The sequence below is a fragment of the Staurois parvus genome, unplaced genomic scaffold (assembly GCF_062004578.1).
Source record: "Staurois parvus isolate SC_StPar_1 unplaced genomic scaffold, SC_StPar_1.0 ptg000192l, whole genome shotgun sequence".
NCBI classification, from domain to species: domain Eukaryota; kingdom Metazoa; phylum Chordata; class Amphibia; order Anura; family Ranidae; genus Staurois; species Staurois parvus.
Genome location: NW_028317988.1, coordinates 4,940,984 through 4,963,983, shown reverse-complemented (window position 1 = coordinate 4,963,983; position 23,000 = coordinate 4,940,984). Strand labels below are relative to the sequence as shown.

The 23,000-nt window shown below is 39.9% G+C and overlaps 1 protein-coding gene across 1 annotated transcript in view; it reads left to right on the top strand.

Moving 5' to 3' along the window:
- LOC149461777 (synaptotagmin-14-like) overlaps positions 1-22,449 on the top strand; it is a 320,275-nt gene extending 297,826 nt beyond the window's left edge. Inside the window, exon 9 of the mRNA XM_089677813.1 lies at positions 1,726-22,449. Within this exon, the coding sequence (XP_089533939.1) occupies positions 1,726-2,039 (314 nt within the window). The 3' untranslated portion in view covers positions 2,040-22,449. The remainder of the gene's footprint in view (positions 1-1,725) is intronic.
- The last annotated feature ends 551 nt before the right edge of the window (positions 22,450-23,000 follow it).

Here is a 23,000-nt window from a genome sequence, read left to right as displayed (position 1 = left end):
CTAACACTTTTGTTTTGAAAAGCCTAAAGTGAACCTGTAATTTTTCCTCCTTCCCAGTTGATACTTACTTTCACAATGTTTACCCACCTGAGCTAAGCTCTGAGTAAAAAATTGAAGTCCATTTGGTGAAAGCCTACACATGTCTAAAGACCCTCCTGTTGCCACACATAACAGTGATCAGACCTGATCTGGCACATAGTGGTATGTATGAGAGGAAGAGAAGAGAATCAGATATGACCCCATACCTGAAAGTACCAAGCCTTTCACTTGCTTCCAGTAGGCAAACATTGTGGCAGTGGAGCATGGGAAAACAACATAGCAGGGCTGGGCTATCAAGTCAGCTTTTCTCTTTTCTTTTAATGGGCCAAGTACAGGTTCACTTTAAAGAAAGACCCATCAATCACAGAGAGAAAAATGGAGGATTAAACAAACATTAAAAAAGCAGGTATCCATGTTCATACCACTTAATCCCTCTCCAGTTTTTTCTACAATGCCTTATTTTTTCCCTGAGTAATGTCAGTGCTTTCCACATCTAACTATTCCTCATCCAAAGTTCCCAAGTCCACCATGTAGACATGATAGGGCAGAGCTTAAAATGTAGATTCAGGTAAAAAAAAAACATTTGCAATATATTTCTGCAATACATGCATATTTCTCAATGTTTTGTCCCCTTAAATTGCCGCAAGTACAGAAAAATATCTGTAGATCTGCCAGAAATCCAGTGTGTTCCTAACTTGATGTTTGAGCCAGCAGTGAAAACCCCTGCAATGTTGTCCGCCATGTTTTAGTTGGGCTACCTTCTGCTCTCTTGATGTCATGAAGTTGAGTATAATGCACTGGCAATAGCCAGTAACCCTGCATTGTAAGTGAAGATGCAGATGGACCACTCACAAACCAGAGCATCGCGGAGAAGAGTTGAGCGCTGGCAGCTGGGGGAGTGAGGGATAAGGTAAGTAAAGGTCCTTTTCTTGGCACCCCAGGCATAAACAAGTTTTTAAATTTTGCAGTGTTGAAGGTAGCCTCACTGCAAGGAAACTTTTTCGTTTTTTCCCTAGAGTTCAGCTTGAGGGGCAAAATGTAAGGAAATAAAGATGCATTGCAGAGTTGTAACAAATATATTTTTTGTTGTTTTTCTGTCCTGACATACACTAATTTCCTTGTAGCTCCTAAAACTCTTCCATTTTAAACCCACCAGGATATGAGTGATTGGCCCTATAACTGTTTACTTAGTAAAAAAAGTTACTTGTTTTTACGAGGTCTGAATCAGTCTGGACCATTGTTCCAGTAGGACAGCAAAATATCTCTCTCTGCCATCATTTAGAATAATCATCTGCTAGTCATGTAGTCGTGCTAGAAGCTCAGCATTGTATGCATTGGACATTGAAACTGAAGGAACTAGAATTGCCAATTACTTGGAAATCGCAGGAAATATTCCAACATTAAAAGCAGCTCCTCCTTTTTACCAGCCTAGGGCCAACAGTACGCTAAATAGTTCAATGCACTAAAACCTTCATCGGTGTTTGATCCAAAGACTTGGTCTACCCCCTTTACTCTCCTCCTTCACAGCATTGAGGTGCACATTGAATATTGCAGTAGACCTGAATAAATTATTTTCTTTTGTTCATATGAATGGTATACACCATATCCTTCCCTAGCACTGCATTGCCTACTAATATGCCATGATGATATAGCTCCTATACTAAACTATCTCATTGCTTTTTATAGATACCTACGTAAAGTTAACACTGCTGAATTCCATGGGCCAGGAAATGTCAAAATGTAAGACATCAACGCGAAGAGGCCAGCCCAACCCCCTGTACAAAGAAACCTTTATTTTCCAAGTAGCCCTGTTTCAGCTTTCGGACGTGACTCTCATATTGTCTGTCTATAACAAGCGCAGCATGAAGCGCAAAGAGATGATAGGTTGGATATCCCTAGGTTTGAACAGCTCAGGCGATGAAGAGCTCAGTCATTGGACTGAAATGAAAGAGTCAAAAGGACAGCAAGTATGTAGATGGCACACGCTGCTTGAATCCTAATTGCCGTCAGGAGGTCTCTTGTGACTCAAGAGAGCTCATCTGCTCTTTTGAAAGGACAGGATGTAATTTAGCCACCTGCAGAAGATTGCTCCTTGCAGGTAATGGGTTTGACATGCCGCGGAAAGCTCAGTACACATCAGAGATGAGGTTTCACGCACAGTAGTGCACTCTCCACGGACGTCTGAGCGGAGATGGATAGAAGACATGAGCCGCAGCAAACCGGATCTCTAGACATGATATCAACCACTTCTTTAGGTGCTTTTCTTATTTTGTCTGATGAAACTGTTTTGTACAAGGTCCCCGCTGATTAACATGACCCTCCCTGGTTCTATCAAATGGAAAAGTAGCGTGAAAAAAAAAAAAGCTTTGAAAAGACACAGATGCCTTTAGTTTGGTTTTTGGTCTTTTATATTTACAGCAATGTGCAACTTTGTTAGCTTTCTCTTCTATTTCTGTTCTTGGAGGAAGTAGTAAGGTAGAAATGCTACATACAACCAATTCTTACTATTTAGCCTAGAGATACGTGGGCGATTTGTAATCACCAGTAAGAGATTTAACTCCTTCTGGGCAATTGCTTCATTTGCAGTGCATTGATTTTTTTAACTGAGGCATTTGTCAAGGGTTAAATCTCTTACCAGTGATTTCAATCACCCATGTAGCCCTATCCTAACCTGTAATGGCCTTAGAATATTTCAGTTTTGATTAGAGGCTTGAAGGCTGAACCACCCACCGTGGAAAGATAACTGCATCAGGAGTTTCCAGCTGCCACCTGCCGCTGCAATTAATAGAGCTTACTCTTATCACTACAGTTTATATTGGGGGCAGGATGGTTAGCGCTCTTGCCTTGAGTCCTATGTTTAATTAAGCTAGTGACTCTATATTTGAAAAGTATGTTCACCCCGTGTTTGTGTGGGTTTACTACCCCAGTCCAAAAAATTTGATTTTATGTTCCTCCCAAATCAGCCCCATACTGTGTATGGCTGGAACCAATACAAATGGTTGTATTTCTTGTAGAACACTGTTGAATAAGTGTCCACTTTATGTTCGTTTTACCTTTTAGTGATTGCAGCTGGCATAGTAAGACTCCCATGCTTGGCAGCTATGAACTCTAGCTGGTAGATATTGCCGCTGGTGTCCTCTAGAAATAGAAGAAATATGTAATGGGTTGTTCAGCTCATTGCAGTGCAGTCAGGGCACAAATGTCAATGTCGGTTGGTTTTACCAAGTATGAATGTTTTGACCAATTCTGATCAGACTCTATCTTTAGAGCAAGTAGCTGATTACAAGTGTTGAAATTATTTGTGTCCCAATTTTGCTACAATCCAAAATCATAAATTCACAACAGTTTGCTTCTGACAAAGTTTTCCTGTCAGTATTCTGTAGACTGTGGTAGGGACATTAGATTGTAAGCTCCTTTGGTGCAGGGACCAATAAAAAAGAATAAATGCTGCGTGACTGTACAGCTTTACATACTATGTTGGTATTACATAATAAGCACAAAAATATTCTAAGCTAAACCATAGGCATAGTACATTCAGGATTATAGGATACGTGCATCTTTGAGATCAATATTAAAGCTCATCTCCAGGCAAATATAAAAACACAAATAGAGCAGTTATGTATTTTTATACAAAAAATATTGTTAAATGCCACTTGTTTAAAGTACGCTATATTGCCAAAAGTATTGGTCGGCCTGCCTTTACATGCTCATGAACTTTATTGACATCCCAGTCTTAGTCCGTAGGATTCAATATTGAGTTGGCCCGCCCTTTGCACCTATAACAGCTCCAGCTCTTCTGGGAAGGTTGTTCACAAGGTTTAGGAGTGTCTATGGGAATGTTTGACCATTCTTCCAGAAGCACATTTGTGAGGTCAGGCACTGATGTCAGATGAAAAGGCCTGGCTCACATTATGTGCTCTAATTGATCCCAAAGGTGTTCTATGGGGTAGAGGTCAGGACTCTGGCCAGTCAAGTTCCTCCACCCCAAACTCCCTTAACCATGTCTTTATGGACCTTGCTCTGTGCACTGGTGTGCAGTCATCTTGGAACATGAAGGGCCATCCCCAAACTGTTCCACAAAGTTGGAAGCATGAAATTGTCCAAAATGTCTTGGTATGCTGACGCCTTAAGAGTTCCCTTCACTGGAACTAAGGGGCCAAGTCCAACCCCTAAAAAACAACCACACACCATATTCCCCCTTTCACCAAACTTTACACTTGACACAATGCAGTCGGGCAAACACTGTTCTCCTGGCACCTGCCAAACCCAGACACATCCATCGGATTGTCAGACAGAGAAGCGTGATTCGTCACTCGTCTTCACTGCTTTATACCACTGCATCCAATGCTTTGCATTGCACTTGGTGATGTAAGGCTTGGATGCAGCTGCTCAGCCATGGAAACCCATTCCATGAAGATCTCTACGCACTGTTGTTGTGCTAATCTGAAGGCCACACGAAGTTTGGAGGTCTTTAACTATTGACTCTGCAGACAGTTGGTGACTTCTGCGTACTGTGCGCTTCAGCATGCGCTGACTCCACTCTGTCATTTTACATGGCCTACAACTTCATGGCTGAGTTGCTGTTGTTCCCAGTTGCCTCCGCTTTGTTATAATACCACTAGCAGTTGACCATGGAATGTTTAGTAGCCAGGAAATGTCATGGATGGACTTAATGCACAGGTAGCAAGCTATCACAGTACCACGCTTGAGTTCACTGAGCTTCTGAGAGCGACCCATTCTTTCACAAATGTTTGTAGAAGCAGTCTGCATGCCTAGGTGCTTGACTATATACACTTATGGCCGTGGAGATGATTGGAACACCTGAATCCAATGATTTGGAGGGGCGCCCCAATACCCTCACCTTGTAAAACAACCCATTCAGTTTATAATAGGCAAAACATTTGTGTATAGATGTAAAAACATTATAAATTCCTTTTTTTCCCCTTTTTTATAAGTGATCACATAACCTCTGTTCTCAGTTGCTTAAGGAGCTCAGGGAGCTGGGGGAGGAGAAACAGTAGTGCACTGATCTTCACAGTGAATGGCTGTGCAGGGAGATGAGGGGATGTCAGCACAAGTCTAGTCATTGGGGGGACAGGTAGGCTGAGTTCCCAGCACAGCCAGAAAAGTGACCACACTGTCCTCTTATGCCTACTGTGGTCAGTTTTTAATAGGATAGCAGGAGGACTGGCAGGAACATCAGGGATTTCGCACAAAGGAAGCAATGCAAAGAGAACAGGATACTTTTTCATACAAGTACATGGCACAGCAGGCACATGTCAGGAATATGAAATGTTGGGTTTTTTAAGTACTTTAATCTGTCTTGATATAAACCTCCCATGATTCCTCATATAGTATCACCCAGACTTGAACAGAGAGGACCAGCGTTAGGAACCAATCAGGATTTGCACAGTGGTCATGTGCTAGCAGTGAACCTGTGAGAGAAGGAGTAAACAGAGGGATGACCTCAACAGTGTGCTGTTTACTCCTTAGTTGTTCAATCGGTAATTAGTGTTTAAAGGAGTAAATGTGTTTGAAAAGTGCAATTATCCTTTAATGAAGATATTCAGCCAAACCAATTGTAATACATTTATATGGAGAATAATGAAAGCGGAAAATAATATAGTATTAAAATGAATTACTGTGGCGCTTATCAGCATTACCAAACCAAATCAGGAAGTATGTTCCTATGAATAGTGGCTCCCAAATTTCCTCTGTTATCAAGAGCATCATGGATGTATAACCACTTGAGAAGCAGCCTGTATTACCCCTTCATTACCAGGCAATGTTTCCATTTTCAGTCCTGTGTTATTTTGATATTTACTCATAAAACTTTGTACCCAAATTAACCTTATATCATTTTTTGAGACAGAGCTTTCTTTTCTCTTGTTTCTTTGTTTATGGTATAAAGGAAAAAAGACCAATTGTGAAAAAAAAAAGTTTCTCTTACTTTCTGTTAAAATGAAAATGGCCAGGAAAGTATGTACAAACCCAAAATGACCCCTTTTTGTTAAGTAGACACCTAAGTGATCTCTTTTTTGCTACTTTGTTGGTAATGAAGAAACATGCTGGTATTTAGGTGGTTTAAACGTGGAGCTTGGTAATGGTGCTCTAGATATGGTACACAAAGGTCGTACACAGAGGGAGAAGGTGATGAAGGGATTGATGTTCAGGTGACATACAAAGGGAGGATGGAGATGAACGGGTAATGTGCAAGATAAGGGAGGTCAAGGGCTAATATACAGATCACATTGAGACAGGATGTACAGCAGATGTAAGGGAGAGAAGGGAGGATAAAATGGTTTACAACTGTTCTGTTGTGGTCTGTGCTTAGATCAGAAACTAATGAATGTCTTATTTATTCATTAGTTCCTCTTTCCTCCCTTTCATTGTAAGTGGAAGGGGCGGGCTCACAGATATAAACACTATATGGATGTAAACACTACACTGTTTACATTATGTGATAACTGTGATTAGTTTCTCTATCACTGTGATCCCAAGGTACAGAGGGGTTCCGATCAACTTTGTACCCAGTGTCTGTGAACCTAGCCATCCAAGGACTGCTCAGTTCTCGGGTATCAATGAGTTAAGCAGCTACCCAACAGTAGTTACTTTAACTACTTGCTGCAGTATAACTACTGTGGACAAGGGATCACGTAGCTGTACGGCGGTGGGTTTGCGGGTACACATGCTCGTGTCTGCTGCTGATTGCGCTGTGGCCTTGGCTGAGACCTGCTAATTGGCTGTGTCCAATCACAGCACAGAGCCCCTGTGTTTACAACACACACAAGATCTGTACACGGATTAGTGATCTGGATGTTTCTTTTCCCTGCAAAGCAGGGAGAAAAAACAGCTAGACAGAAAAGTAAAAACAGCACATATTACACACATTACACATTGTTAGACACATATTTAAACCCTTGATTGCCCCTAGATGTTAACCCCTTCCCATTCAGTGTCATTAGTACAGTGCCAATGTACAGTATTATCACTGATCACTGTATTTGTGTAACTACTGATGTCAGTGTCTGTTAGTGATGCTTTTAGAGAAGGTCTGTTAGCACCAGATTGCCCGCCACCCTATCACAGTCACACTATAAGTTGCTGATCACTGCCATTACAGTTAAGCATATATAGCTGGGTAAATTCCAGTATATATACCATAGTTTTTAGATGCTATAGTTTTCGCACAAACCAATTATTATACACATATTGAAATTTTTTTTTTACCAAAGACATGTAGCAGAATACATTTTGGCCTAAATTTATGTTGGTCTTTTTTTGTTTATATTATTATATTTATATTTTTATAAAAAAACAAGTGATCAAATACCACCAAAAGAAAGCTTTATTTGTATGAAAAAAATTATAAAAACGTCATTTGAGTGGAGTGTTGCATGACTGAGCAATTACCAGTTAAGGTAACACAGTGCTGAATAGCACAAAATGCTCTGGTCATGAAGGGGGTAAAACCTTCCGGGGGCCAAGTGGTTAAAGTGCCCTCATAAAAAATAAGCTTGTGGTTGCTTGTAGTTCCGCCTCTCAAAATGCTCTCTTTCCTGGTTACTGTCTTTGGGCAGCTCTGTCCCCTCTACAGAGTCACATTTGCGTACATGGCTGGCACTACAGACCAGTCTGTTTATGCTGTGTGTGTTTACAGAGGCAACCCCTCAGCCTATGGTGCAAGCCATTCCTCTGCTCGCACCTTTCCCAATGATTGACAGCATCAGGGGCTTTTGCTGTCCGTTCAGAACTAGTGCCTGTGAGGTATTCATGATGCAATGGAAGTGTGGGGAAGAAGCACTGTGCGACCTGGAGCCAGCGGCAGAGAATAGTAAATAAATAGTAAATAATGTGTTTGTGCTGACATATCCAGGACTGTATGAGCTGGTGTTGTTTACCAGGTTGCCTAAAATGCAATAATTAAAACAATTGAAGGTATTTAATATTACATTTTATGCATTCTAATGCTACTTCAAAAATACATTTAATGATTTATTAATAAATATGTAACTGTGTTATTTTTTTGTATTTTATATCTGCCTGGAGTTCAGCTTTAACATTATAGTAATAACTACAGTTTACAACAGTTTAACTAATGGAAAGGGTCCATAAACACTTTCTGAAATATTCACCTGTAAAATGATGTAAGGGAGTATGGTTTTTATCAGCTAGAGGACAGTTAGGGCCTTAATAAATGTAAATCCTTAAAGGATAAGTTCAACTCTTCATAAAAAATGAGAAGGTGAACTAGCTTATAGCACCTTTCCCAATCCACTGGTCCCCAGCACACGCATTTATTATAATCATCTTCTCCCGCTGCCCACCCCAGCCAGTGTAATGATCGTGGTACCATCACAATGCACATAATGGGAGCTGTTATTTTTCAGCGCGGCAATGTGACCGTGCTAACCAATGAGAATCTCTTCTATTTTTTTGATTGCCATGATGGTACCACAGGGTGCTGTGAGCTAGTTAACCTTTTCATTTTTTACGAAACCATGAACTTAGGGGTTGATTTAAGGAAAATAGACAGAGCACTTTGCAGTTGCTCCAGAGCTTAGTAAATGAGGTAAAGCTTCTCTTTGCAAAGAATACTGAATCATGTGCAAGGAAAATAAAAAAAAACTGTGTTTTCGCTTGCATGTGATGATGGAAGTCAGCAGAGCTTCTGCTCATTTACTAAGCTTTGGAGCAACTGCACTTTGCAAACTGCACAGTCTATTTGCCTTTAGTAAATCAATCCCTTAGTCTTTAAACTACTGAGGGCCACAGAGGAGGAATGAGAGGGCCACACGAAGCCCTAAAATCACCAGTTTGCCTTGCCTGTCCTCCAATACACACTGTGAAGCTAGCAGTTTATTGGGCTGAGATAGTATCTTAGAGAAGAATTCCACGTATCCTGGTTGAATCCCAAAGAAAGACCACACAAAAAGACACCCACATCCAGGGATACCCAGCCTAGCCCTACCCAAAAATACCCTCCTCCCATTTCAGTCAAGCTCCACCCCTTTAACCCAGGATGCCGCCACGGAAATCCAGGATTTCAAGAATGTGAGTCTCGGAGGTTATCAAAGATGTCATTGTTTCCAAACAACTTGACAGTTTACAGAATTGACTATTGTGAGTGTATTTAAATGAAGCTTTTGTTCTGTTTTCCTGTGCTGGAAGTGTATTGCTATTTTTGTACCATGTCCAGGCATACAGCTCAGCACTTTATATTTGTTAGAATGTGAAAGTCCGGTTTGGTGTTTTATGGGCATGGTTCTGTCAAGTTCTGAAGTCTTTGTCGTATGTTTTCAAAATGTTGATTTAAAGGAAACTGTAAACACTATATTGAATGAATATGAATGCATTATTATTGTTTAATGTTTTACATCATTGTGTTTCAGGGTATGAGATCACTTTTCCATTTCATTAATATTTCACAAGTAATATCAGTTGGCCAGATCCTGTGGCGCCATATCTCTGAGGTCAGCCAGCAACCAGTTATGTATTAGTTGATGCTTCATTTTGTAATGTTTGTTATGCCTGTTTGATGGCCTTAAAGCCACGCTTAGAAAGCAGTTTGTATATTTAATTGGGTTCTCCACCTGTTTAATTAAAAGTGGAGAAGGAAGCAGAGGTCATTATATACAGTCATATAAAATTTTACAGCCCAGGTGTGAAAATTCAACCAGGCAAAGTTCCTTTGCTAGTCGCTGCATTTGCTACACGTCAGAATTTTGGTGCCCAAACCAGCTTCAAGGGGAATATTCTATTAGGCCCCTTTCACATGGAGAAGGATCTGCTTGTTCAGTCAGGGATCTATCCCCTGATCCCCCATTCAGCAGAGCGCAGCGGGCAGATGACAGGCCTATGTCTGCTCCGCTTATGCAGAGCTGACATGGACACAGCCCACTCTGTTCTGTGGACGGTCGGGTGGAAACGGAATAGCTGTCCATTTACACCCGACTGTCGTCCGATCTGATCCACCCAGATAGAAAGTGGAACTTCACTCTCTCATTCAACATTGAATATTTTAATCCTTATGCTGCTAGCATTAGTAAATATATAGGAACATATGTCATTCTTATTGTTTTAAGCTTTTTTTACATTTCTTCGGTTACTTCCTGGTATCTTGCCTAGGCAAATGATGTCATACATCTTCAGGAGGGGAGGAGGGGTCTTCTCACCTAAGCATGCCCTCCTGCTTCTATGCCTGAACTAGGGGCAGATGGATTCCAGGAAGTCAATGCTACATGAATCAGCTGCCCTTACTCAAGATGGCAATGACCAGAAATGCTAGAGGGTATATTCAAAGTGATTTCACAGCAAAATAAAGCATGTAGACATGGAAGGATGGGGGAGTTTGCTTTGAATATTACAAATTAATTAAATAGCATTTTTCTTTGTGGTGCTCAGATGCAATGTAGCTCTGCATGATGGAATCGGATCCTCTTCTGTTTGTTTTAATTGAATTGGATTGGAGGTAGGTGGATGTAAACGGATTCAAGTCTGTTTACATCCGCCACTCCATAGATATGAATAGAGGGTCCGATCGGTCCGCCTTAAAAATGAACAGGCGGATCTGATTGGACCGATTGTGTGAAAGGGGCCTAACTAACTAAAAGGTGCCAACACTAAGTTCTGACAGGTTGTCACCACGTGAGAGGAGTTTACCAGAGGAACTTCACAGAGCCTTTTTAAATACTGCTGATCGACAGGCAAATTAAGCTGTGCCACCTGCACATCTCAGGTGATTGAACAAAAAAATACAGTATGTTCGAATTCAGAAGCCTATCAGAAGTGATTGTTGTATATGCTACATGAATGTCACATGTGGAATGTATTTCTCTTGATTATATGCTTTCACACAAGGTTTCTAACAAACAGCACAATTGCCTTGCCTCCTGATGGATGTATTCTTTTTTCACTCTAAACAGCTATAGACCGCAGTGTAGGGAGACATTTGTGCTTTCGTTCACATGCAAACTTACAAATATCAAAAAGTAAACGGCATTTTTGCAGCTTGCTTGCCTCAGAAGTAAATTAAATTATTTTTGTAGATAGGAGATGAGAATGAGACACCCGTGGGTCCTTATGGGGTTCAATTTTAGACATTGTGCCTAAGATTATTTCACTCAGATCTGATATTTCAGTTTTGGATAGGTGGCAGAAGCATTGTATTACCCTTCTTATATTGACAACACACCACTGATGAGATGTCCTAAGCTTCCTCATTTTCAATACCATTGTGATGTAGTTTATTCCTCTAATTCACATTGGAGAAAATGTATATAGAGTACATGGGATACAGAGGGGGAAGTGGGGCACAGATGGGGATGTCTGCAGGAAGAAGAAGTCTATGGACAATCAAACATACCAGCACCATACCAGTAAAGAAATACTGCATTTTGACCATGCAGAGCAAAGCAACAGTGTATTTTTAAAGGAACTCCCCCTACCCCCTACTTATACTAACCTTGTCAGTGCTCCATCGCCGCTCCTCCCTCCCTCACAGCTGATATAAATTGATCAGGGAACTCCTAACCCGGCACTTGCACTCCTACACATTGGGTTTAACAATTTCCCTTGTACCTCCCGTACCATCATTGTCCACATACTTTTTGCAGCTAAACTAAATATAACCCGATTATGGAATACAACCTCAGCTCCTTCCCTTCAATCACTAATTTCAGATCTCAACTTCCAATGCGAAATGGAAAAAAGACTGGCCATTAATAACTCTACCCAACATAAGTTTAACTCCTTATGGTCCAACTGGTTACAAAACCCTAATTGCTCCGTAAACCCCTGATACCTTACAATCAATCGCTCTACTTATCCACGTCAGACTGGTACTCCTTCCCTATTTTACCTCAAGTTCTCCCCCCTCCCCGCTACCCTTCCCCTATTATTCTCCCTCTGTTTATTACCCCCTTACTACTCACTACTCCTCCTCACGGTTCAGTCCACCCCTAACATACCTCTGATGTCTATGCAGTAACTTTATATCCAACCCTAGCCAAAAGGTGGGGTAACATTTTATGTATGTTTACATTTATACTGAACCAAATGTTTTCTCCCTGTTTACCTTTTGTAAAACTATCAATAAAAATTATTGAAACATAAAATGATCAGGGTAAGCGGAGACATCACTCCCTCAATCATGTGAAAATGTTCACATCTAGCGATTGGTTGCTAAACCTAAGCTGAGTCACAGGGAAAGAGTTTACATACTCTCCCTGTGCTTCTGATAGAGGCTGTGAATTTGCAGGAGAATGCAAGTAAGGTGAGTATAACCTGGTAACCACTTTGTACAGACCCTGGGGTTGATTTACTAAAGGCAGATATGCTCATTACTTTTCAAGGGAAGTTGCACTTTGTAAGGAAATTTTCCTCAGATCTTAGTGAATGTGGTGAAATTTCCCTTTGCAAAGAATCCCGAATCATGTGCAAGTTAACTAAAAAGAAAAACAACTATTTTTTGTTTCCACATGATTGGATGATAGAAGTCAGAAGTGCTTCACCTAATTCACTAAGTTCTGGGGAAAATAAGCTTGCAAAGTGCAACTTACCTTTCAAAATGAACTGTTGTTTTGCCTTCACCAAATCAACCCCACTGTCACCTTGCTAAACATGCTTAAAGTGGAAGCAAACTTCATTTTTTTAAACAATTGCTGACAGGCAGGGCATTTATGACAGAAGAGACCCTATCGGTCTCTCCTGCCATAAATGCATCCTCCTGCTTGTCAGCCACCATGTGCACTGAGCCTTGCATGTGCAGTTCAATGAACATTTATGACCTCAAACTGTGCCGCGACAATGTGACTTCTGTGCGTATACGTGGGAGTGACGTCATCCCAGCCTGGCCTATGACTTGGCCGAAGGCACGGAGCCCGGTTGGAAGACCAGACGAAGATAGAAGTGCCCAGGGCCCACTGGATTGATCCCACCTCAGCACTGGAGGGCACAGTTTGACTGCTAAGTCTGCCATAATGTACTAATATGCCGTGCACATTATGGCATAACCCACCTGGAGACCCCTTAAAAAGAAAATCATATAGTGAAGTTAACTAGCATTTTAAGGTGACAGTGTCTCTTTAATGAAATGTCAGGTTTAGTGGACTTCATGGGCTGTGACAGACATTATCTTGCAATTATATCTGACAATGGGCATTAGGATAAGTTCTGGAGTAAACAGAGCTTATATAAAGGTACTTTAAATAATCAAAATATTTAATTGTTTTTTTCTACAAAACTGAATTGTTCTTATTTATAGATGAACTCAGAATGAACAGGCTGCATGTAATCTGATCCTATGTTGGCTTCCTGCTCTCTATGTGAGTTATTTCTCCCCACAGGCTGCAGTCTTGTTCTCTTCCGATTGTGTTCCATTGTCACATTGCCTATGGCAAAGCTAACCGTGTGTGAGCCCAGGTGTGGAGAGTGTAACCAGCGATCAAACAGGAACTAATGCGTGAAGCAAACATGTCATGCTGTAATGTTAACACCTAGCAATTTGCTGAGAATCTTCTATTTTTAGCCTACACAACCTCTCCAGTCTATAAAATAGTTGTCATAAAAAGGCAAACACTGTTCTTGCAGTGGCCAGCTTTGGCCAGCTTTGGTAACATTCTCAGTAATAAGAAGGGGTTTCTGAGACGGCGCAATATTTTATATATTACAGTGCTGGGTTCATAAAAGGGGGGGGGGGGGGTACATGCTAACCCATTCAATACGCACTGCCATTGGCGCCTGTCCTTCCCTCTGTTTCTTCAAAGGATTCCTACAGTTTCCAACAGGAAATGTTATTTGCTGTAGGTACATGGTGTGCCATAGTAGTACAAGCATTCTATATTCAGTTGTGCCTAGAATCCCCCCTACAGCAAAAATGAGGGGTTAATATACTCACTTAAAACAAATAATACTTTCAAGGCTAAATGTAAGAAGACAAGATATGATTGAACTGGATGGACTTTTGTCTTTTTTCAGCCAGACTAACTATGATAATTACCCTTTAAAAGTTAGATTATCTAATCTCCAAAACAAAAATCTACTATATTGCAGTTTGACGGTCCTTAGATGTGGCTACTTTTTTAGCAATTTTTTTTCTTTATTTTCACTTTGTAATCCTGCAAGTGCACTTCATGTCCCTGAGCGGCTGTGCTTACTTTACTTGGTGAAGGCAAAACAACTATTCACTTCGAACGGTAAGTTGCACTTTGCCAGCTTATTTTCCCCAGGACTTAGTGAATTAGGTGAAGCACTTCTGACTTCCATCATCCAATCATGTGGAAACAAAATATGCTGTTTTTATTTTTTTCTTTACTTACCTGCCATAGCCTGAAAAAAGAATACTAATGTAGGCACCACATCTAAGGACTGCTAAACTACAATATATTTACATTTTGTTATTGGTTTTATTTATCCTTAAAGTGATTTTAAAGGTAAAACAAACATGTTATATTTACCTGCACTGTGCAATGGTATTGCACAGAGTGGTGCTGATCCTCCTCTTCTGGGATCCCCCGTTTGTGCTCTGGGCTTTTTCTCTTCTCCATTTGCCACCTTTGGAAATTGCTTCCTATAGTGGCACATGTGCAGGCTTGATCCCGAGCTGGGCTGTTTGTGTCTGTTGAAACACACAGTGCTTGGCCCTGTACCCACTTCCTTGTCACTGGATTTAATTGACAGCACTAGGAGCCAATGGCTCTCACTGAGTCCAGTAAGGAGGGAGAGAGAGCAGCACAGCTGGCCTTGGTCACAGCGTTGGATCGAGATTAGGCTCAGGTTAATATTTTGGGGTGGGAGCTGAACGTGCATTCATTACCTTAATGCAGAGAATGCATTAACCTCCCTGGAGGTATTCCCAAGTGTAGCTCGGGGTAAATTTTCAGTACCACAAGCGGTAACCCCGAGCTACACTCGGGCTTACCATGCGGCTCTGCTCCGGGATCTGTTCTTCTCCTACCTTGTTCTGTGCTCCTGCGATGTCCCTCCTGCAGCATCCCCGGCAATGTCCTCCGGCGGATGCGGCATCTGTCTTCTGGGTTCTGTTCACTGCCACGTCGGGACGTACGGGGACGGAACTGGCGGGAAATTTGAAAATGACAAAAGGTGACATTCACTAAATACACTAAAATCACATAGTATAACATTACTGTATCAAAGCATTTCACATACATTTTGTCCCGAGTGCTTTGTCCTGTGCCCTGCCTGCATTTTTACTGTTCTTTCTGTCTGGAAACTGAGAAACGTCCATGGCGTCCAAAAAGCGTCCCTTTAGGTCAAAATCGGTTTTAGACCGGCTAGAGAACAGCGATAGTAAATCAGAACCACTTGCAGAATTGAGTGATAATAATTCGTGGGGGAAATTCGTCATCAGACACTGAAAACTATTTTGCGACTTTGCTCAGTGATGTGCGAACTTGGCGCTCTATTTCAAATTTCAGTGTTTTTGGTTTGATTATATTATTGAATTACATTTATTATTATTATTTTTTATGATTATTTATTAAATTATAATTTATGATTTTGTGTTTCAAATTTTATCATACCCGGGATGTTTACTAGACTCTTGTTCAGACAGATTTCAGAGAGTTATTCCTAAAAATTACAGGCCTACAATAAAAAAAATACATATTTCCATGCAAAAAAATGTACCGCTATGAGCACAGAAATATGGACATAATCAGACCGTGAGGGAGGTTAAGGTAGACAACTTTCAGCATTTACAACCACTTTAATATATCACTCAGACCTAAATGTTTCTTCAGAGCCCAGTGCCCCGCTCATTGAATCGCTATGGATTTCGGCTTCATTATTTCTGTAATGGCCCTATATCCTAAGGCTTGGAAAGTCTCACTCAGGTCAAGTGTCTCCAGTTTCTCATCTCAGCATCATCTCAGCTTCTGCTTAACCTGGCTGTACAAAGTTTTATAAAACTCTGAATAAACCCTGGACTTTCTAGCTTCAGCATGTGTGCAGTATTTCCTGGATTTAACGGTTCAGTCATCAAGGTACCCCAAGGCCTGTGACTGAACAGTGAAGAAGTGGCAGCACATACGTTATCACTTTGCTCAGCGCAATGTAGTACTGTCTGATTGGCTTAAAGTGCTGCCCCTCCTAAATCCTACTGTGCCTGGAATTAGAGTAGGCCTAATTACAAGAGAAAGTCAGATATGTACGATGGCTGTACATAAAAATATAATGGTTTGAGAAAAATAAAGAAGCAGATTACAGGGTCCACTTACCCTCAGATTCAATGGAAAAAAATAATGCTGCCAACTGTACACTGGCTTAAAAAATGCTGCTCCTAGAGGAGTTTAGAATTTTGCCTGTAGAAGCAACTAATGTTATCCTATGTGTCCATGCACATTAGGTAGTCTAGAGGCATTTTTATGCTCAGTATTTAGAGACAAAAAAAAACCCCTTCTGTTTCGTGTTTTTGAGATCATTTTTCTGGCTTAAAAAATGCTAACCGCTCCTAAACGCTAGTACAAAAAAAATGCTCAAAATTAGCATTTTTTTCTGCAGAGGGCACTGGCATTTTTTGAGGCTAGGTTCACACCTGCAGTTTGTGTTTCGTCCATTTCTGCAGTGCATTTTGCTGTGCATTTTGCTTTTTGCACATCAATTCTTCACTTGTTTTAGTATTTCAATGTTTTTATTAATTTATAAACAGTTTACGACAGGAGCAGCAAAACACGCCCACGCAGGGGCTATCAATTGCACATAAAAAAAAATTGATGCGTTTTTGATGCATTTTGTATTTGTTTTTTCAATTTGTTTCTGGGCAGAATAAAACGCATCAAAATTGCACTACATGCTTTTCTTCAGCGTCTCCATTGAAATCTGTAGAACCAAAACCGCAATGTTTTGCATTTAAAAAAAATCCCTGACCCTTTCCAAAAAACGCACCAGGTGAAAATGTGGAGATGTGAACATGTCCCATAAGAAATCATGTCAAATGGACTGTAGTGCGTTTCTGCAAAATGCATCAGAAAACGCATGGGTGTGAACCTAGACTAAGCCAGTGTGTATGGAGCCGTAAAGTGGTTGTAAACTCTTACATATACCCAGTGAAGTGACTGGCCTCGTGATACACAGAGATTAAATAAATCCTCCTACATACATTGTACCTGTTTATCTGTAGCCCTCTCCTCTCTAAAGCCCTTCAAAGAACAGAATTTACACCACATTTCTTAGTTCCAGAAGGTAGGGGCATGGACGTCACACACTGCACAGCATAGAGCAGTGAGCTGAGTGTAATCTGAGATGTAAGGGGAGGAAATGGACACACCCCATCTACACAGTCTCATTAGGAAACCTGCACAGTTGAGGCTGTCAGTCACCTGCTGTGTGCTGGAGGAGGGTCTCCTGGGATTCCTGCAGTCACATAAACTGTCAGAAGTGACTCATGCAGATAGCATAAGAGAGGAAACAGAAATCACACTAGGTGCTTTGAATTGAGGCTAGTACACATTATAGAAGGAAATGCTTTGTTCATTTTTCATTTCAGTGGTTTACAACCACTTTAACTTAACTGCAGTTGATATTTTGCGTTTTCACAGAAAATCTTTCTATAACATGAACTAACCCTTTAAGGAACATATAGTTCTCTATAAGAAAGTTTATGTGCATCGATGACAAGAAATGTTTTAATTGCCCCAGTTTATTTTATGGGTTTTTTTTTCTTTATATTTGCTCTACATCGAGGGTTAATGTTCTGCATCGTACAAGGAATTACATTAGTATGACACAAATCTTTCATGTCAAAATGTTACAACTAAAGATAATTAGAGACATTAAAATCACATTCACCATTGCTTCTGGCATAACAGTAAAACATTGAATGCAGTGTACAGATTGTAATACAGCTTACTGTGGCGCTAGCACTACAAACTTCTCATGTTGAGTATAGCAGATACAAAACAATCAGCTTAATTAACACAAAACTTGACATTTAAAAAAAAAAAAAAAAAAAAAAAAAAAAGCTTTTGCTGACTCAACTGTCTATACACCAGCCTGGCGAAGTAAAATGTATACTGCCCAGTGCCGGGCAGCTCAGTGTAAGATTTAGTGCCCAATGCCTGGTAACTCAGTGAAAACTATATGTGCTGGATTTGGTTGCCCAGTGGAAGTACATTGCCCAATGTAGGAACAATCAAAACCCTGCTGGTGGTCTATAGGGACACAAGTGAAAATATACCGTTTATCCCAGACTTTTTCAACCTTTTTTACTAAGAAAGAACACTTGAAATAATATTCTGGTCTCAGGACTCCCTCATTAAAAATGATTTTGTATACAAGTTTTGGTACGTTATCCACACCACATTGGTGGTCAATGAGTGACCCCTAATGCTGGTTGCAGTTTGAAGTAATGCCCTGTTTTTCTGGTGGTTATTGGGAAGAATCCCATTTGCCCTGGTGGTCAGTGTAGTGATCCTATACAGACATTGACAGTGGGGAAGATTTTCTTTTTCATCGGTGGTCAATATAAACAATGCAACTAACATAGCCATTGGCATCACTAGTTACTTACCTGAGAAAACTGAACTCCACTTGTCCCGTGCCACTGGATCTGGAAAGTTACATTGGTGCCAGAACTATGCAGGCACCATAAGGTGGAAGTTTAATCCACCATTTCAAAAGGAGCCCCTAGTAACCTGTGGAGGAACCCTATGGTTCCACAGAACCCTGGCTAAGAAGGGTTAGTCAAGTGTCTGGTGGCAAAGTGGAATGTACATATCCCATTTGTTGTTGCCAGTAACCACACTGCTGATTAGCTGGTAGTCACAGCAAGATATGTGATAATGAGGCCAAGAGGGAATAAGTAGACAAATCACTGGGCAAATAGAGAGTTCACCATAACTAATATGGTGAGGCAGCAGAAACCTTATAACACAATCTTTGGCCTAATGGGAAGACATTAGCCAGTCCCTTTTGGAAGAGCATTGGCAAGAGGTCCTTGGAGGTCTAGTGGAAAATATATGTATTTTTTAAATTTTTTATTTAAACAGTATGTATTATGCACAGGGTATTCCAGAGCAATAGAACAAGTCTTCCATACATATCACTGATAAAGACTAATTGAGTCACATTTGAACTGTGTATTTCCCAATACAGTTTAACATTGAGGTCTTGAAGATTAGGATTGCCAAATGCAAAGTACATTTCTCAGTCTTGGTCAGCCCCCTGTAAAGTTCAAATTAGATATAGGAAGTCACTGCCCAGCACTGCCTCCGTCCAGAATCCAGGGATGAAATATCAGTTTTAGGTGGACTTAACCTTTAAACTAACTCTCACTGTGGAGGTTATGAATTCTGTGGGCATGGAATAGCTTTAAAAATACATTCCAATCTCTGAAACAAAACTGCCAACACTTTCTAAGATGAATCATGCTGATCAAAGGGAGTAGGCCACATGAAATTCCTGGAGCTGAAAAAATGCCCAAGACTACAGTTTAACTATTTGAAAGGAAATACTCATCAAAACAATTTCTCTAGTTTCAGATACAGAACTTCAGTCAGGCTTGTATTGCTGTCTGTCTTCCCTCATTGTGAAGATTTCTTTTCCCTTGTTTCAGATACACAACAAAAATTGAGAGGAAATCTCCCAATAAGTGAGGGGAAAGGCAACATCTGACTATTGTCACTGGAACTGGCGTCCTCACTGGGCGACTTCCTCTTATCTGTTGGTAAACTGCAACATTTTTGATTTCCCCTTCCTTTCTGTCCTGATAACAATAGTCACCAGGCAGAAGATAGGAGTGAACCTCTGAAAAGTTTGACTGGAATTCAACAGATAATCCTTTTGCAGGCAGCAAGCATAAGCTGCAAAATGGTGCAATCTGTAACAACCAATAAGAAACTTTCTTTTAGCTTTTTTTTTTTAACTGAAACCAAATGTGTTCCTATAAGTAACTGCCATTTGCATGTCATGTTTTGTTTCTGCTTTCTAAGTGGAAAATTACCCATACACTGTAGAGAAAAAGTGTTTCATCATTTTCCCACTTGTTGAAAGTGTGACGTTTGAGCACAATGTTAAAGGAAACCTGTTAAGACAGTAATATGAATGTCATAATGATAGACATTGATAGACAAAAATGTAGACTGCCATTACCTTTCTCCTAAGTATCTGACTTAAAATTATTTTGCAGTTCAGTAAATGTGAAATTATTTGCATATGTGTACTGGCTGGGTCAGAGGCTTAACGTGCTGAAGTTAGGTAAAAGCATGCAAGCATTTTCAGAATGGTAGCCACTATCTTTCTCTCAATACAGGTTTCCCTTTTACACAATTGGTTACAATTGGGATTATTCAAGAATCGGAATATTCAGTCTTAAAGGTTTTTAAATAAAATGTTTTTTTTAATAAATATTTAATACAGGTTGCTCCTATGACTGGTTTTGCAGGGCATTTAAAGTTTTTGTTTTTTGTTTTGTTTTTTTATTAAGAGCACAGTAGTAGGTTTGTCTATGGTGATTGTTTCTTTCTGGCTAATGAATGAATCCCTATATGGACCCTTCTGAATAGAACAGCAAAGGAGGAAGTGTGGAGAGAGAGTCACTATGATTTATTCTGCTGTGTCTAATCTGATCTTTAGCTATTCAGCTCTGTAAACATTAGGTTCAGCAGATTAGTTAAGTTTTAGCCTGGTAAAAATGTCAATAGAAGACTAGAGCTGGCTGGAATTGGTAAATATATTTATCTCTGTAGTTTGTATTTACCTGATAAAAAGATGGAAATATATTTGTACATTTTTTTTTCAGGTGTGAGCAAGGTCACTGGGAATTTGGCCAATTACTGCCCCACTAACTTGTTTCACGTAGACTCCCAATGTCTGTCAGCACATACTAGTTTCAAATAACAGAACACTGCAGTTTAGAGAAATAAGACCTTTTTTACATATTGTTAAACAAAAACAGCAAGCAAGCTTTAAAACAAGCCCTTGCTGACTTCTCTAGCAGCAGGCACTGGGTAACAATTAACTCAAAAATTAACAGTAGAAACATTGAAGTCCTTCAAGTCCATAGGCAATCTCACTCTGCTGCCCTCCAAAAGTCACTACTGAGAGAGCTAGCGGAGCTGCTGAGAGAATAACTTCAGTGCTTCAGATGTGAATTTGAAGGTGAATGGCTCCACAGTGCCTTTGGCTACAGAGGCTTGTTTTAAAACTCAAGAATGTAAATGCTTTATAGGATGGCCGCAAGTTCACTTTAAGACTGAATATTTAGTTAATCCTCTTGCACAAGCCAATTCATGGCTGTTGCTCTTTAAGGTACAATCTCTACATTGTATATCACTGAACATTTCACCAAAGACTGGACTCCTGCCAGAGACATCAATTTTGGTGATGAACAGCCTTTTACAGCTAGTCTGATCAGTTCCTTGATCTGATCTCACACACAGTGAGTTAATAAATTGAATTGATCGGAATTACCACTATAAAATAATCCTTCAGGTCCATACGTACCCAATAATGCCATCTTCCCTGCATACCCATATCATATAGAGGAATATATGCAAGTGTAACACAGTTCCTATTTCAGAGTGTGTTTTTCTTTTCTGTGTACTGAAGCGAGAAAGTTTTCTATGGTTTTATTTCTATAGAACAATATTAAATTGTTATTTCCTCTGAGAATGTACGTTACATGAAGGCATCTGTTCATTTATCTTTGATTGTATTGCGTACACGGAAAATGTCACACTTTAGCTTTCTGATTATTATTATTCAAGCTGTACTATTTGATACAAAAGAAAAAAAAAAATCTTTGAACATTTTCTTTTAATAAACTCAATTTTTAGACCTTATCAAAGTTAATGTCTGTTTTTCATTTGTGCTTAGAGTGAAGAAAGGACTCACCTGCCTTGATGATATTTAAGTTTTTTTTTTTAATTCATCTGATCATTTATGAAAATAAAAACATACCCTCATTCCAAAAACTGCAATAGTGACTGCCAACAGTGAAAAGCACATGTAATTATAAAAATTATGGAAAATGTATCTATATTCTCACTGTCATTTTTCTATCCGGTCTGGTATATGTTGTCTTATATCAATTGTAGGATGACAAGTGTATTTATAAATGTATTTTCCCGCACCAGCTAGTCCAACAGTTCTATTCCTGAGAGATCCATTTAATCAGCTCAGAAACAATCCATAAAGCAGAGGTACAGACAAGGCAGATAACAGGGTACTTAGAATATTCATGCAATCATCAGACACCTTTAGAGGACCCACTTTCTCCTGTCACCACTCAACCAAAAAACCTTCCCTAATATACACCTTTTCCCATTGACCAAAGTATCCAGCAATCTGATTGGTTGGTTTTATGAGCATGTTTGACCTTATGTGTTACAAACAATGTGTCTAGATCTAGAACAGCTGTATACATAGATTTTAATTAAAAAGTTAAATAGATACTCCTTGTCTTGTTAATGGCAAAACTGCAATCTTTAACATCCTTGTGCAAAGGTGGACACGACACCCACTTTGAAATTCTCTACACCATAAACAAGTACACTATGAATATTTAAGATGCCTTAATCCCATTTACCATATACTTGTATACTGTTTAAGGGAAAATTGCATGTTTTTACTCTTCTTGCATAGGTAAAGACTCCACCTCTTTAAAAAGGCTATTTCTCATAAACAAGGGCCTTATGAATATTTAAGACCTTCTAATCTAACCAGACAAACTTGCATTTTACAATGCTGGTAGATTCGCAAATAACTTGCTCTGAAATTCTCCCTGAATTTCCACATATTTATCCAAAAACAGGTTAGCCCAATATAACAAAGGTAAGGTAATTACCTTGTGCAAAAATGAACATAGTAAGGAGTCCTGCCCTATGCTTTTGGTCAATAACAGGAATATGCTATATATATATATATATAGATATATATACCGTATTTTCCGGCGTATAAGGCGACTGGGTGTATAAGACGACCCCCTAATTTTCCAGTTAAAT